The sequence below is a fragment of the Arachis ipaensis genome, chromosome B1 (assembly GCF_059453495.1).
Source record: "Arachis ipaensis isolate K30076 ecotype BB chromosome B1, ASM5945349v1, whole genome shotgun sequence".
In the NCBI taxonomy this organism is placed as follows: Eukaryota; Viridiplantae; Streptophyta; class Magnoliopsida; order Fabales; family Fabaceae; genus Arachis; species Arachis ipaensis.
The window spans coordinates 49,602,151-49,619,834 of NC_142436.1; the positions used below are offsets into that span (position 1 = coordinate 49,602,151).

The window sequence follows — 17,684 nt, forward strand, 5'->3', positions numbered from 1 at the left end:
TTGTTGAAACTCTCCAACACCAAACTTAGAGTTTGGATATGGGAGTTTAACACCAAACTTAGAGTTTGGTTGTGGCCTCCCAACACCAAACTTAGAGTTTGACTGTGGGGGCTCTGGTTGACTCTGCTTGGAGAGAAGCTTTTCCTGCTTCCTCTCCATGGTTGCAGAGGGAGATCCTTGAGTTTTGAATACAAGGGAGTTCTCATTCCATTGAAGGAATATTTCACCTCTGTCAACATCAATCACAGCTCTTGCTGTGGCCAGGAAAGGTCTTCCTAGGATGATAGATTCATCCTCTTCCTTTCCAGTATCCAGGACTATGAAATCAGTAGGTATGTAAAGGCCCTCAACCTTTACTAATACATCTTCTACTTGTCCATAAGCCTGTCTTCTTGAGCTGTCTGCCATCTCTAGTGAGATTTTAGCAGCTTGCACCCCATAGATTCCCAGTTTCTCTATTACAGAGAGGGGCATGAGGTTTATTCCTGAATCAAGGTCACACAGAGCTTTAAAGATCATGGTGCCTATGGTGCAGGGTATTATGAACTTTCCAGGATCCTGTCTCTTCTGAGGCAATGTCAGTTGATCCAGATCACTTAGTTCATTGATGAACAAGGGAGGTTCAACTTCCCAAGCATCAATGCCAAATAATTTGGCATTCAGCTTCATGATTGCACCAAGAAACTTGGCAGTTTGCTCTTCAGTGACATCCTCATTCTCTTCAGAAGAGGAATACTCATCAGAGCTCATGAAGGGCATAAGGAGGTTCAATGGAATCTCTATGGTCTCTAGATGAGCCTCAGAGTCCTTTGATTCCCCAGAGGGAAGCTCCTTATTGATCACTGGACGTCCCAGGAGGTCTTCCTCCTTGGGATTCACGTCCTCTCCTCTCCTCACAGGTTCGGCCATGGCGCTTATGTCAATGGCCTTGCACTCTCCTTTTGGGTTCTCTTCTGTATTGCTTGGGAGAGTACTAGGAGGGATTTCAGTGATCCTTTTACTCAGCTGGCCCACTTGTGCTTCCAGATTTCTAATGGAAGACCTTGTTTCATTCATGAAACTTACAGTGGCCTTAGATAGATTAGAGACTAGATTTGCTAAATTAGAAGCATTTTGTTCAGAGTTCTCTGTCTGTTGCTGAGTTGATGATGGAAAAGGCTTGCTATTGCTAAACTTGTTTCTTCCACCATTATTAAAGCCTTGTTGGGGCTTTTGATCCTTCCATGAGAAATTTGGATGATTTCTCCATGTTGAGTTATAGGTGTTTCCATAAGGTTCACCTAAGTAATTTACCTCTGCTATTGCAGGGTTCTCAGGATCATAAGCTTCTTCTTCAGAAGATGCCTCTTGAGTACTGTTGGATGCATCTTGCATTCCATTCAGACTCTGAGAGATCATATTGACTTGCTGAGTCAATATTTTATTCTGAGCCAATATGGCATTCAGAGTATCAACCTCAAGAACTCCCTTCTTCATAGGCGTCCCATTACTCACAGGATTCCTTTCAGTAGTGTACATGAACTGGTTATTAGCAACCATGTCAATGAGTTCTTGAGCTTCTGCAGGCGTTTTCTTTAGGTGAATGGATCCACCTGCAGAAGTGTCCAGTGACATCTTTGATAGCTCAGATAAACCATCATAGAATATATCCAGGATGGTCCATTCTGAAAGCATGTCAGAAGGACACTTTTTGGTCAACTGTTTGTATCTTTCCCAAGCTTCATAGAGGGATTCACCTTCTTTCTGTCTGAAGGTTTGAACATCAGCTCTGAGCTTGCTCAGCTTTTGAGGAGGAAAGTACTTGGCTAAGAAACCCGTGACCAGCTTATCCCAAGAGTTCAGGCTGTCTTTAGGTTGAGAATCCAACCATAATCTAGCTCTGTCTCTTACAGCAAAAGGGAAAAGCATGAGCCTGTAGACTTCAGGATCTACTCCTTTAGTCTTAATAGTATCACATATCTGCAAGAATTCAGTTAAAAACTGAAAAGGATCTTCAGATGGAAGTCCATGAAACTTGCAGTTCTGCTGCATCAGAGAAACTAATTGAGGTTTCAGCTCAAAGTTGTTTGCTCCAATGGCAGGAATGGAGATGCTTCTTCCATGTAAATTGGAATTAGGTGCAGTGAAGTCACCAAGCATCTTCCTTACATTATTATTATTTTCGGCTGCCATCTCCTCTTCCTGTTCGAAAATTTCTGAAAGGTTATCTCTGGATTGTTGTATTTTGGCTTCTCTTAATTTTCTCTTCAGAGTCCTTTTAGGTTCTTGATCTGCTTCCACAAGAATGTTCTTATCCTTGCTCCTGCTCATATGACAAAGAAGAAGGCACAGAAAAATAATAATAATAATAATAATAATAATAATAATAGAGATCCTTTATACCACAATATAGGGATCCCTTTGTGAGTGGAAGAAAAGAGGGGGAGACAAAGAATGTGATGTAGAGGAAGAAACAGAACTGTACGGATGGAAGAGATGTGAGATGAGATGTTTGGATATGAATGAATAAATAGAATAGGATGGGGGAGGGATAATTTTCGAAAATTATTTTGAAAAAGAGTTAGTGATTTTTGAAAAATGGTTTTTGAAAAATGTTAGAAACTTTCGAAAATTAAGATTTTAAAAATTAAAATAATTAATAAATTAAAAAGAAATTTTGAAAAAGAGGGGAGATATTTTCGAAAATTAGAGAGAGAGAGAGTTAGTTAGGTAGTTTTGAAAAAGTTAAGAAACAAACAAAAAGTTAGTTAGTTAGTTGAAACAAATTTTGAAAAGATAAGAAGTTAGGAAGTTAGAAAAGATATTTTGAAAAGATATTTTTGAACAAGATAAGATAAGAAGATATTTTGAAAAGATATGATAGGAATTAGTTTTGAAAAAGATTTGATTTTTAAAATCACAATCAATGACTTGATTCATAAGAAATCACAAGATATGATTCTAGAACTTAAAGTTTGAATCTTTCTTAACAAGCAAGTAACAAACTTCAAATTTTTGAATCAAAACATTAATTGATTATGTTATTTTCGAAAATTTGGCATAAAAATAAGAAAAATATTTTTGAAAAATATTTTTGGAATTTTCGAAAATAAATAAGGATTTTGAAAAAGATTTGATTTTTGAAAAAGATTTTGAAAAAGATAAGATTTTCAAATTGAAAATTTGATTTGACTCATGAGAAACAATTTGATTTTAAAAATTTTTGAAAGAGTCAATCCAAATTTTCGAATTTGAGGAGAGAAAAAGGGAAAGATATTTTTTTGATTTTTGAATTTTTATGATGCAAGAGAAAAACACTAAAAGGATGCAATGCATGAAATTTTTAGATCAAAACAATGAATGCATGCAAGAATGCTATGAATGTCAAGATGAACACCAAGAACATTATGAATGTCATGATGAACATCAAGAACATATTTTTGAAAAATTTTTAATGCAAAGAAAACATGCAAGACACCAAACTTAGAATTCTTTAATGCTTACGCACTAAGAATTCAAGAATGCATATGATAAACATGAAAAGACACAAAACAAAAAATCATCAAGATCAAACAAGAAGACTTACCAAGAACAACTTGAAGATCATGAAGAACACTATGAATGCATGATATTTTCGAAAAAATGCAAGATGCATATGCAATTGACACCAAACTTATAACATGACTCAAGACTCAAACAAGAAACACAAAATATTTTTTATTTTTATGATTTTCTAATTTTTTTGGATTTTCTTTTAATTTTTTCGAAAATTATTGTGAGAAGTAAGAATAAGGATTTCAAAATTTTTAATATGAATTCCAGGAATCTTGCCATGTTAGTCTTAAAGCTCCAATCAAAGGGTCAGGCATGGCTTAATAGCCAGCCAAGCTTTAATAAAAATATGAGTGTAATTCAGACATGACAAGCCTAACATACCCAATCCAAAAGGATTGGGCATGACTCCACTGAAGTGATTAGCCAATCCCAAAGCAGTTTGGGTATGGCTTTACAGCCAGATAGGCTTCAGCATGCTTCATGAAACATTAGAATTCATTCTTAAAAATTTTGAAGCCATAGAATAATTTATTTTTGAAAACATTATTTTTAGTAAATTTTTTTTTTCGAAAACAAAGGAAAATATTTTTTGAAAGATTTTTGAAAACAAAACAAAAAGAAAATTACCTAATCTGAGCAACAGGATGAATCGTCAGTTGTCCAAACTCAAACAATCCCCGGCAACGGCGCCAAAAACTTGGTGCACGAAATTGTGATCTCTGGTAATGGCTTCTTAGGCCAGATACTCTGATCTAGTTTTACAGTCTGTCACAACTTCGATACAACTAACCAGCAAGTGCACTGGGTCGTCCAAGTAATACCTTACGTGAGTAAGGGTCGAATCCCACGGAGATTGTTGGTATGAAGCAAGCTATGGTCACCTTGTAAATCTCAGTCAGGCGGATATAAAACAGTTATGTGGTTTTTGAATTTAATATAATAAAATAGGGATAGAGACACTTATGTAAGTCATTGGTAGGAATTTCAGATAAGCGAATGGAGATGCTTTTCGTTCCTCTGAACCTCTGCTTTCCTGCTATCTTCATCCAATCAGTCTTACTCCTTTCCATGGCTGGCTTTATGTGATACATCACCACTGTCAATGGCTACTTTCGGTCATCTCTCGGGAAAATGATCCAATGCCCTGTCACGGCACGGCTAATCGTCTGGAGGCATCACCCTTGCCAATGGCTTCATCTTATCCTCTCAGTGAATAATCTGCTCACGCACCCTGTCACAGCACGGCTATTCATCTGTTGGTTCTCGATCATGCTGGAATAGGATTTACTATCCTTTTGCGTCTGTCACTAACGCCCTGCAATCGCGAGTTTGAAGCTCGTCACAGTCATTCAATCATTGAATCCTACTCAGAATACCACAGACAAGGTTTAGACCTTCCGGATTCTCTTGAATGCCGCCATCATTCTAGCTTACGCCACGAAGATTCTGGTTAGGAGATCTAAGAGATACTCATTCTAGCTTAATTCATGTAGAACAGAAGTGTTTGTCAGGCACGCGTTCATAAGGGAGAAGGATGATGAGCGTCACACATAATCATCACCTTCATCACGTTCTTGGGTGCGAATGGATATCTTAGAAGCGAAATAAGATGAATTGAATAGAAAATAGTAGTACTTGCATTAATCTTTGAGGAACAGCAGAGCTCCACACCTTAATCTATGGAGTGTAGAAACTCTACCGTTAAAAATACATAAGTGAAAGGTCCAGGCATGGCCGAGAGGCCAGCCCCTCTGATCTAAGAACCAGGCGTCCAAAGATATCAAATACAATAGTAAGAGGTCCTATTTATAATAAACTAGCTACTAGGGTTTACATGAGTAAGTATTTGATGCATAAATCCACTTCCGGGGCCCACTTGGTGTGTGTTTGGGCTGAGCTTAAGTGTTGCACGTGCAGAGGCCATTTGTGGAGTTGAACGCCAGTTTTTGTGCCAGTTTGGGCGTTCAACTCTGGTTTTGGATCCTTTTCTGGCGCTGGACGCCAGATTTGGGTAGAAAGCTGGCGTTGAACGCCAGTTTACGTCGTCAATTCTTGGCCAAAGTATGGACTATTATATATTTCTGGAAAGCCCTGGATGTCTACTTTCCAACGCAATTGGAAGAACGCCATTTCGAGTTCTGTAGCTCCAGAAAATCCACTTTGAGTGCAGGGAGGTCAGAATCCAACAGCATCAGCAGTCCTTTTTCAACCTCTGAATCTGATTTTTGCTCAAGTCCCTCAATTTCAGCCAGAAAATACCTGAAATCACAGAAAAACACACAAACTCATAGTAAAGTCCAGAAATGTGAATTTAACACAAAATCTATTAAAAATATCCCTAAAAGTAACTAGATCCTACTAAAAACATACTAAAAACAATGTCAAAAAGCGTATAAATTATCCGCTCATCACACTCATTAGTGGATGCCCGTAGATCCGGTGGTATTCGCAATACTCTGTCCGACTTCCTCCTCTCTTGTGTTTAATCGAGCGAGTGGGTGGGATCTTCTCAATGTTGCTTATCTCTTGGTAAATATCTACAAGGGACACCCGAAGAGGGGTGTAATTGTGGTACTTTCTGGGTTTCTCAGTAGGTTGGTCTTCTTTTTTTCCTGGACTCTTTATCCTTGTCCCGAGGTGGGTAGAAGAGTCCGGTTTTTGAGGCTTCTCCTAGTCGGGAGTTCTCTTCCATATTGATGTATTTTTTCGCCCGTTCTTGTACCTCATTTAGAGATGTTGGGTGTTTTTTGGATATAGAGTGGCTAAAGGGTCCTTCCCGTAGTCCGTTGATAAGTCCCAAAATTGCTGCTTCTGTAGGAAGGTTTTGTATGTCAAGGCATGCTTTATTGAATCTTTCCATGAATTGCAGAGGCTTTTCCGATCTCCTTGTTTAATTCCTAGCAAACTCAGAGCGTGCTTTGTTTTATCTTTTTGGATGGAGAACCTGGCTAAGAACTTTTTAGCAAGATCATCAAAGCTTGTGATCGACCTTGGTGGCAAGCTGTCAAACCACGTTATCGCCGTTTTAGTTAAGGTGGTTGGAAAAGCTTTGCAACGGGTTGCGTCTGATGCGTCCGTGAGGAACATCCAACTTCTGAAGTTGCTGAGGTGATGACTTGGGTCAGACGTACCATCATATAGGGTCATGTCAGGGGCTTTGAAGTCCTTTGGGATTTTAGCCTTCATGATTTCTTTTGTGAATGGGTCTTGATCTTTGTGGGGACTATCTTCGCGGTTGGACCGAGCGGCTTTAGTTTTGAGGTCAGCTTTGAGCTTTAGGAGTTTATCTTCCAGCTCTCGACGCCATCTTGTAGATCTCGCTCGGCTTTGCGTTGACGTTCGGCTTCTTGTTCGAGCTGTTTGAGGCGATCCTGCTGTTCACGAATGGCATCTAGGATTTCTGTATTCTGAGTCTGTTTGTCTCCCTTGGATTATCCTTTGGGGAGTTTGGTGTGGCATTTGTGTTCTTGAGTGGCGTTCCTTCTTCTAATCTCGAGTTGAGGTCATTGGTAGGGTTGTTTGCCATAGCGATGGGATGACTTCCAGGTTCCTCGGCAACGGCCCCAGTGTTCCGAGGGTTACCTGAAACAGGGAGGTCGATCTCGGATGAGATCTTGAGATCTGGATTGGGCTGCCGTGTCTGACTTGTTGATGCTGGAGGCGCTACGGGTCCTTGTTCACCGGAGGGGGGTGGTACCTGCAAGAGACTTCGATGCTTAAGTCAGTACGGGCTTTAGGCAGGTTTTTGGTAGAATTGGAGTATGAGTTATACCTGGGTGCTCCAGTGTACTTATAGTAATGCTTGATGATCTTCCTTTGAGGTAAGATGGTTATCTTATCTTATCTTTTGTGGAGAAGATCCTTATCTTTTGGTCAACTGCCTTCTGGTGAGCGGTGATCGTTTGTTTTGGGCCTGCTTGGGCCTCTCTGGTGATTTGGCCGACCTCTTTTAAGGAGAGGTCGGTGACGACCAACCTTACAGGAGGTCGGTCGCTTTGTCTTCGTCCAACCCGGACCTAACAGCTCGGTCCAGGGTATGAACAACTAGCTTATTTAAAAAAAAAGGCATCTGTTTGGCCGAGAAGTCAGCCAGCTTAATTCGCTATTTTTTTCTGTTTAATCGAGCTAAGTCACTTAGGCTTTGATAAACCACAATTTTATGGTTTGTCTTGTATCGAATTTGGTGAATTTTATCAACTTTTCCTACATTCATTCAATGAAATAGCATAGTTTTGTGAATTTCTCCTAATTTATGCTTAAGATTGAAAACATGTTTTTTAGGCCCTTAATTTGCCAATTTTAATTAACTTTAGTTCTATTTGATGCCTTGATGTATTTGTTTAGTGATTTCAGGCTTAGAAGGCAAAGATTGGATTGAAAAAAATGAAGAAAAAGCATGTAAATGTAGAGAATTCATGAAGAAATGAAGTTTTGGAATTTCACCCAGTTGCGCATACGCATGCCTTCCGCGTACGCATGACCTGAGATTTCGCCATGTTGCACGTACGCATGACATTGGGCGTACATGTGACACGAAGCACGTGACTCACTTAAAGAACACATGGCTTGCGATTTCTGGATCTCTTTAAGCCCAAATCTAACTTATTTCTGAAGTATTTGAGGCCAAATTCAAGAGAGGACAAGCGGGAGAGCAATTAGGTTTAGTTTAGAAGATGTTTTAGGTCATTTTTCTAGAGAGATAAGCTCTCTCTTCTCTCTAAAATTTAGGGTAGATTAGTGAAATCTCTATTAGATTTAGGTTTTTACTTGTTTTGATTTAGTTTTATTTGCAAGTTCTTGTTATTACGTCTTTGTTCTCTTGGTGTTACTTGCTATTTCCTTTATTTTGTTACTTTCATGTTTATGAACTCTTGTTGATTTTGATTTCCTATTAATGTAATTTGAGGTATTTCATGTTTAATGTTATTTATTTGATTGGTTATTGTTACCTTCTTGTTTTGGTAGTTGTAGCTGATCCTTGCAATTTACTATATTTCACTTTTATGCATGTTAAGTGTTTATGAAATGTCTCCTTCGGTTTTAGAATAGATTTTTATACTCTTGACTTGGGTTGGTAACTTGGAGACTCTTGAATTGTCAAAATCTCTTGTTGATTGGTAATTGAAGGTTGCTAGTAGGCTTGAATTCTACTAAAGTTAATCTTTCATTAGAATTTGATTAGGACTTGTGGACTAGAGTCAATTTTGCTCACTTGACTTTCCTTCAATTCTTAGAGGATAACTAAGTGAGAGCAAATTACACTTACCTCCAATTCTGAATCCTTGTTAAGACCTTTCTTAGTTGTTAGCTTTACTTTCTTGCTCATCAATCTAAAAAACCCCAAAAATACCACATAACCAATAATACACACACTTTCCTACAATTCCTTGAAAGACGACCCGAGGTTTAAACACTCTTGATTTTTATTGGTTTTCACTTGTGACAAACAAATTAAACTTTGATTAAGGGTTGATTGCCGGTTTGGATCTATACTTCAACGATATTATTTTTGTGAAAATTCTAAACCGACGATTTCCTTCTATCATGCTTGCATATTTACGAGTTTGATTTTAGAGTCAAATATACACGACTTTGGGACTTTAATTATTCTCTTGTTAAAAATAGCTTTAGATTAGTGAAAAAATTGTGACAAATTATATTATCGTGTTTGGCAAATTTGCTTCAAACATTTCATGAACTTTTATATAGAGGTTAGCGATTAGTAGCAATATGAAATAAGGACAGAATAAGGACTAACGTTTTTCCTCACAAATTAGTAGCAACATGAAATAAGTGAGGAAAGTCTATCAGCTGTTAAGCAGTCGCTAATTCCTCACTAAATAAGCTTTTGATTAGTGACTCAATTGCGACCAGTTACTTCTAACATTTTTTCGGTTAGCTTTGGATTTGTTATAACTCTGCGACGGATTTTCAACTAGATTAGCGAGTAATTTGCTAAAAAATAGGTAGGATATAGCTTTTACTTTGCGACAAGATTGCAATTACCAAGTTGCTCGCTAAATTAAACTTACGACAACTTAGTGACAAATGTATTTTGCCTGCTAATCAGCGACTTGAAATTAGCAAACGAAGTGTATCAGTTGTTAAACAGTTGCAAATTTCTCGCTACTTAAGTCCTAAGCGCTCAAATCCATATTTTCACCTTAGCGACTAATTAGCAAGGAACACTTTCCTAGATGAATGATTTATCCGTCGTGACAAGTTAGCGACGACTGTTTTCTGTCGCTACCTTAATTTTGAATTTTACAATATTATGCGACAAATTAGCGAGAAACTAGTTGCTCGCTAAAAATAAAAAACTTTGGTGACAAATTAGCTAGGAAATTGTCCATCACAAAATGCATTTCAAGTCTTTGTGATGAATTAGCTAGTAACATTGTTCCTCACTAATTAGCCTTTTCGCGAAAAGTTTATTTATTAGTGACAAACTAGTGTGTCAGTTGTTTCTCGCTAATTGTATATCAAACACTTGCGACGGAATAGTGACTATAATATCTCTTGCTATTTTACTTTTATTCGATTGAACCCCTAATTAGTGACTAATTTGGTAGAACATTGTCACTCGCTAATTAATTTGTGACAAATTAGCGAGAAAATTTTCTCCGCTCTTTTTTTAGCTACGAAAGTCAATTTGCGAGAAACAAACTAACTCGTGAATCTATCGCTAATCAGTCGCTGTTTTCAAGTTCGAATATTTTGTGACCGCTTGTTAATTTTGTCATTAGTGCGTCACTAATTTCTCGCAAGTTAGTGACGGATTAGTGGTAAAAAATATTTCTCGCAAAAATTCATCGCTAATTTATCAAATTCTTGTATTAAGATAATAGAGTAGGTACGGTAAAAGAATGAGAGAGATAAAAAAAAAGAAGAGAGAAGAGGATAAAATTCTTTAATTTTAGTATAAAAGATTTGATCTTAATTGCAATAAAAGAATAACTTGTGGTACATTTTAATTATAAAATTAATAATATATAATAGATATAATAGAATTTTTACTATCAATTTTATCGCTAAAAAACTTTTTAATAAATGATTTATTATGTCACAAATTATATTTTGCGTCACATTAATAATAATTTTTTAATTATTTTTGTGGTTATTCTTAACTACCTCTCTATTAGACTTTTTTTTCTATCCTAAACAAAACAATCTTTACTCTTCACCAATACTTCACTCTTTACCTTAGTATTATCTCTAAATTAATTACTTTTAAAACTTCTTTAGTTTTCCAACGTAGAAAAAATATTTCATCCATTATTTTATGTAATTGTTCGGCCCATTGGTTTGCAGGTGTCCCATTTCTTTTCTGTTTCCCCTTCAAATACAGATCCAAAAACTGATAACCTTGCAATAAAATATACAATAGAAATGGCAAAACTGAAAGATCCGTGAGAATGAGACAAACAGATATTACGAGCCGATTTGATTGATTATATATATCTTAGTAGGTTTTTTTATGCATCCTTTGTGTGAACATGCATTATTTAATTTGCACATTAAAAAGTATAATAGTTTTAAATTTTTAAATAAGTTCAAAATAAAAATTATATCAAAATATAAGAATGATAGAATAAGTTATTTATTTATTTATTGGCATCACATATACAAAAAAAAAAATGGTCCAAAACACTACTGTATCATACTTTCCAAATTCCAAAATGTGGACTTGTGGTGGTCAATTACGTCAATTGAGAATGACCGCGAGTTAACACTTAGACCATTAAATTTTAAATCATAAATCTAATATTTATTTTTTTAATAAATGAAAATAATAACGATTTTCTAATAAACAATTGAAATCAGCCATCATATATATTACATATTTTTTTAATAAAATATCCAAATATAAAATAATCAAACTTTTATATCAAACTGATTAAATTTTTGGTAGAAGAATAACAAATTTTTTCATTATAACCAAACTTTTCAATACGTATCACTATATATAGATTTTTTTTCTTAAAAAATTAAACAAAGTATCGAACTCAAAATAAAAGGAGAACAAAGTTTTCTCTAGATATTGGGAATGAGATCATCATGCACAAACTGTTTTTTTCGCGCATCATCATGATAAATGGCTATTGAAGTTCTCGGGAGTGCTTAACTATGTTAATTTCCACGAACTCATATAATAATAATAATAATAATAATAATAATAATAATAATAATAATAATAGACATGGCAGCCTGAAAATATTATCAGTATTTAATCAGCAATAATTTATACTTATATTTATAAAAATTTTACATACAAAAAATATATAATTTACATTTATATTTATCAAAACTTTACATACATGATTTAATACAATTTAAATCTATATTTTTCTAGAAATAATAAAAAAAATAATAAACAAATTAATAAATTTTTTTATTAAGGATAATTTAATATTTATGCTAATCAAATAATGAACAAAATATCAAAAATTGCTGCGAACAAAAATTTCTCATAATAATCATAATCTTAATTTTTTGCTTAAAAAAATTCCAATGAGAAATATTGACACTCCAATACTATATTAAAATTTCAAAAAATCCAACAATTTTTTTGAACTAACTTATTGCCACACTTAAAAAGCGTGGCCATATTGTACACTAATACTCAGCAACCACGCTTAATAAATATGACCATAACATAGAAGTTGACATACTTTAAAAGCATAGCCATATTCTCAGTTATTGGCACGTTTTTTAAGTGTAACCATAACTTCTTGTAGTCATCAACAGTCACGCTTATTAAGCCTAGTCATATCTTTTTCTATTGGCACACTTTTGAAGCGTAGCCAAAACCAAACCCAATGAGCACGTTTTTAAAGTGTGGCTATATGTGTATTTTTCGACATGTAACATCTTCACTATCAGAATATCACGCTTCCAGTTGCACCATTCTGATAGCAAGAAGTATTACAACGACTTCATATACTTAATAATAAAATAGGAGCTTTTGACTCGAAACCGTATTGCTGTTTTCTTTGAAAAGCTGGAAAAATGCTATATCTTTAAAACAAACAAGCATACACATATATACAAAAGTTCTTACATATGTAACTTATGAACATAATATACATACAACACAAACAATTCTTATCCCTCTTACAAAATATAATATTGATGGCGATGGATTAATAAATAAAAACTAAAACAACAACATCGAATAAGCGAAACACAATAAAACCCTTCGTAAGCCTCTTCATCCGTCTCCTGAAAAGATAAAGTTGTAGAGAGGTGAGAACCTAACCAGACGGTCTCACCACGGAGTTTCAGAATTGTCATTAAAAGATATTTAATAAGAAAACTACTTTTCAAACTTAGTGATTATCGTTGTCTTATGAATCTTTTAAAAACCAACGATTTAACCACCCGAAAATCCAAAACCTCTTTAAAAGAAACTAGTTAATAATCCAAAAAATCCGAACTCACTTTCCTTATAAAAGAATCTTAAAAGTTTTCTATCAGTATGAATGATCAACCTGTTCCAAACCTAGGTTCATTAAGTGTTTGCTGAACCAGCTTGATATTTCATACTCTACTAAATCTTAATCAGAAATCAACCACGGAATCAATCAACACTATCATCAATTCAGCATCGATACTTAATCAACAAAAGTACCACACCATAACAAATACAAACAAAACTAACAAGAAAAACACAAGTATATATAGCAGTTACAGCAAATAGCTCAAATAGCAATTAATAACAGTTAAACAATTAGGTAAACCAAAACAAATTCAAACTCAAACAAATCATGCAAATGCATATGATGCATGTCTGTCCTATGGCTAATAAGCTCATCTGTTAGTTATACAGTCAACCCGACATGTCCTGGTAGCTAACCATTAGACAGTCCCTTTGTACGCGCATTCCCACACTTAATAATATCCATGGGAAAAATTTCAAGCTCATCCATGGGAAGAGACAAAGCCCCAAGCTCAAATTCATATATATATGCATGTCCATGGGGGAATCCGAAGAGTTAAAGTTTCTGGTCACATCGTACATACAGAGAGGGTCAACAATTTGTCTCAATTTTGAAAGTCTCATTTACTTTTAATTCCTTTTCATCATCAATTCATATCTCATTTCCAAATTCATTCCAAAAAACATACATTAAAATGAATCCTCATCATCCTTCATTCAAAATTCAATCATCATTAGCCATCCTCCCATTCCGTTCAGCAATAATCCCAATTCAATCATTCTTTTATAAATAAATCAAACTTAAAACATATAATCCTTAAAATCAAATCTTTTTAAATAATTACTTCAAGCGAAGCTTTCTAATTTTTATAAAAATTTCGACAGCATCTTCTCTAAAACTCAGACTCTACCACCCTTTTCAGGTCCCATCCAAACATTCCTCAAACGCTTCTCAATCATTTCCAAATCTCAATCATTTTCCAAAATCCAACTAGTTCAAATATCAAATTATTTTCAAATCGAATCAATTCCACTAATAAATCTTTTTCAAAATCAAATTACCTCCAATATTCAATCACTTATAAAATCAAACTAATTCGAAATCAAACCGCTTCCAAAATCAATTCATTTTCATATCTCAAATCATTTCCAAAGTCGAATCTTCTATATTATTAAATTAACTCCAAAACCAAGAAAAATCACTTTTCATCATATTCAACTAAATAACTTTACAAACCAATTTCTCATCAACAATCGCACATCACTCAAATAACCACATCCACAAGACAAACATAATCACAAAAACCACAAAGTTATACATTGCATCAAAACCCCTTCCTCTCAGCTTGTAACCTCAGCAGCCGCAACCTCAATTCCAAACCACTTCTGCAGCAACCACAGCAACTCTAGTCGAAACATATAATAACCAAAACTCAATCTTATAGCAATTAATGCCGCCAAAACCTCAGCTAAGATAATAAAACAGTGAAAAAAAACTTTTTATAACGAAAAGCTTACCGCAACTAAACTGAACCAAGTAGCAGAAGAGTGGTTCAACGATGACAAAACGGCGATGGAGCACAGCTCCTTGAACGGAAGGAGAAGAAGCTCACAACGAAAGAGGACAACATCAGCGACAGTGAAGGCGGTGGAGATGGTGACGGATCTGCGACAGTGGAGGCACGGTAGTGACAGGCTCAACCCTCCTCCACGATGGTTTTGCCCTCCAACGGTGGCATTGGATGCAAACTCCCTCTCTCTTCCCAATCTCCCTCTTCCTAGAAACTCAACGGCGGCGACCATAGAGGCTCGGCGACGAAGCAACTCGGGGGTCCTGGTGTTGGCGCGAACCCTCGAAGACAGTGGCTTGGCAGTACGGAGGCAACGCGAGCTGGACGGCAGCGAGGCTTGGCTAGTTCATCGGCTCGGTGGGGGCGGCGCAACTGGTAGTGACACGCTCGCGATGAAGACGACACCAGTAAGGACCTCCGCGAAGACGTCGACAGAGCAGAACGCAGCGTCTCCTCCTCTTCTTCTCGGCTCTCCTCCGTTCCCTCACTCGCTCAATCTCCATATCTTTTCCTTTGCTATCTCTTTTCCCCCCTTTTCTTTCTTTCTTTCTTACCTGTTTCCGTGTCACCCTCTCTATTCTTCTCTTTCTTTTTTTTATTTCTTTCTTTTTTAAAAAAAAAAGAAAAGTTAAGGTTTTGTGTTTTATTTGTAGGATTAGAGTTAAAAAAAAAAAAGAAAAGTTAAGGTTTTGTGTTTTATTTGTAGGATTAGAATAGAATTTAGGACAAAATGTTAAATTATGAATTTTTGAGTAAATTAGAGTTTGGTAAATTCTAAATCAAATTAGGTTATATAGTAACAATTTTAAAATCTAATTTAATCCATCAAAATTACTTTGAAAATATTATTTGATTATCAATTTACTAATTGGCTTTTAATTAAAAATTTTAATTTAAAATTAGGGATAATATAATTAATTTTTTACTTATAAAAATCAAAGTATTAAATTCTAAAATCTCAATTATTTAAACTAAATCATATAAAATTCTTATTCTTTAGCAACTATTAAGCTTTACAATTTGAATATAGAAAATTATTCAATAATTATGAAATTAAGTAAAATTTCTATTTTTAATTATCAAAATCTGATTTAATTATTTTCAATGAAAAAATTTTTGAAAATAAAATCTCTAATAAATACATAAAATTTGAAATCGGCTCATAATAACATTTTTCAAAAATTTCGGGTCTTACACGGCACACTTTAAAAGCGTGGCTATAAAGTTATATATATGACAACGTTTTTAAGCGTGCCAATAGATGAAAGTGTGACAAAAAATAAAGCGTGCCAATAAACCGATAAAAGCGTGGTAATAGAGCAACCAGCACGCTTGCGGATCTGACCTTTTCAAAAGTGTACCAATAGCTCAAAAAGCATGACGAAAACTTATAACTACGCTTTTTCGAGCTTTTCAACGTGCTTCAAAAATTAAACGCGACAAAAAGCTGATATTTTGGGGTGTCAGATTTGACTCGAGTTTATTTTTGATTAAGACACTAATACATTTGTGTCACCCGATTATCTAAGATATTATTAATTATGGTAGTTGTAGTATTGAAATGTATTTGATTAAGGGTAGAAATGAAAATTTTGTTTTATGCTCATTTGATGTGGTAGTTACGGTATTGGAAGGTATTTAGTTGTAGTTGATCTTTTGTATGAAGTTTGTTATTCACTCTTCATATTTTGAGCATGACACTTGATCTATTAAAAAAAATATCACATAAATAACTAATCCCATGCTGGTTATATAAATATGATCATCATAATCTATCCATATAAAGAAATAAGAGAGTGAGCGAGGGAAAACATGCATGTCTTTTGAATACTTAATAATTAACAGTATTGAAAAGTGAAAAACCCTTTCCATTATTTTAAGAAGTGCCAGCTAAACTCAATGCCATCCCAGTCAGTTCACATGATCAAATATTGTTTCAGACACAAAAACCGGGGACAAACATTCTTTAATTAATCACGGGCCAAAAGGGAACCACACTTAATTAATCAGCTTCAACACTATATAACCGCATTACTAATCACTTTACATTTCACACTAATTTTTCACTAAGCAGTAATTAGCGCACATTGGATTTTTTTTATTGCTAAAGATGGATTTTCCTAGATCTTCAAGTTCTCTTGCTCTCTTTGTCTCCATCAACTTGCTCTTCTTTGCACTAGCAAGTGGATGCTACACTTGTTCACACCCTACTCAACCTAAAAACCCTAACTCATTTTTCCCTTTCCCAAACCCTAACAATAATAAGGGATGTCCAAGAGATGCATTGAAGCTTGGAGTATGTGCCAAGATTCTTAATGGACCCATCGGTGCTGTGGTGGGTTCGCCGCCGGACCATCCATGTTGCTCAGTGCTAGATGGACTCATTGACCTCGAAGTGGCGGTTTGCCTTTGCACAGCGATCAAAGCTAACATTCTTGGAATTGACCTTAATATCCCAATTTCACTTAGCTTGCTCCTTAATGCTTGCGAGAAGACTCGACCCTCTGACTTCCAATGCTCCTAATTAACTAAATAGCTCCCTTTGAATCTTGATCAATTTATTAGCTTCTTTATTATTATTTGCATGTTTTTCTGGCTTTTATTGTTGTGATAAGTAGTAGTGTTGTTTAATTTCTCATAGTGCTATTAGTGCTTAACACACTGACTCATTTAATTTAGTGAATGTATCGGTTTCTTCTTACTTTAATTTCTAGTGGAAAAAGTCTTGAATGACTCTTTAATATATGTATGTCTAATTTTAATTCATTTCTTTTTCTTTTTGTAAAGGTTTTATTTTTTTTAACTTCCAAAACTGAGAAAATAGTTATTTCTATTCATTTTTAACTTATAAGTATGTCCTACTTCAAGTAAGAATTAGAAGCCAGTATTAATTTTGGCAGAATATTTTTCTAGACAAAATACTTTCGACATGGTGAACTATTATATTTTTTGAAGTTTTAAGTCGGTACTAAATAGGTTTTGTCAATATTATCATTTTGTTATTTATCTCTATTATTAACTTACAATTTTAAAATTTAACAAGTAGAATAATTTAGGTAAAGCAAAACATTTTGTAACCTTACAATTTGAATAAGTACTAAAAATTTAAAAGACACTTGTTCTTCAATGAAGATAGTATG

General features: G+C 35.0%; 1 protein-coding gene and 1 non-coding gene across 2 annotated transcripts; both read left to right on the plus strand.

Annotated features, from left to right (window-relative positions):
• Positions 1 to 1,672: 1,672 nt before the first annotated feature.
• LOC148576497 (small nucleolar RNA R71) lies at positions 1,673 to 1,776 on the plus strand. The gene has a single exon (XR_015904712.1). It is a non-coding gene; the product is annotated as a small nucleolar RNA R71 (small nucleolar RNA).
• A 14,824-nt stretch (positions 1,777 to 16,600) lies between these two features.
• On the plus strand, positions 16,601 to 17,229 carry LOC107617977 (14 kDa proline-rich protein DC2.15). The gene has a single exon (XM_016319878.3). The coding sequence runs from the start codon at positions 16,655 to 16,657 to the stop codon at positions 17,066 to 17,068; it is 414 nt and encodes a 137-aa protein (XP_016175364.1). The 5' UTR covers positions 16,601 to 16,654; the 3' UTR covers positions 17,069 to 17,229.
• The last annotated feature ends 455 nt before the right edge of the window (positions 17,230 to 17,684 follow it).

What these genes read in the sequence shown, in the direction of transcription:
- LOC107617977 (XM_016319878.3), top strand. Translation starts at nt 16,655, where the DNA reads ATGGATTTTCCTAGATCTTCAAGTTCTCTTGCTCTCTTTGTCTCCATC.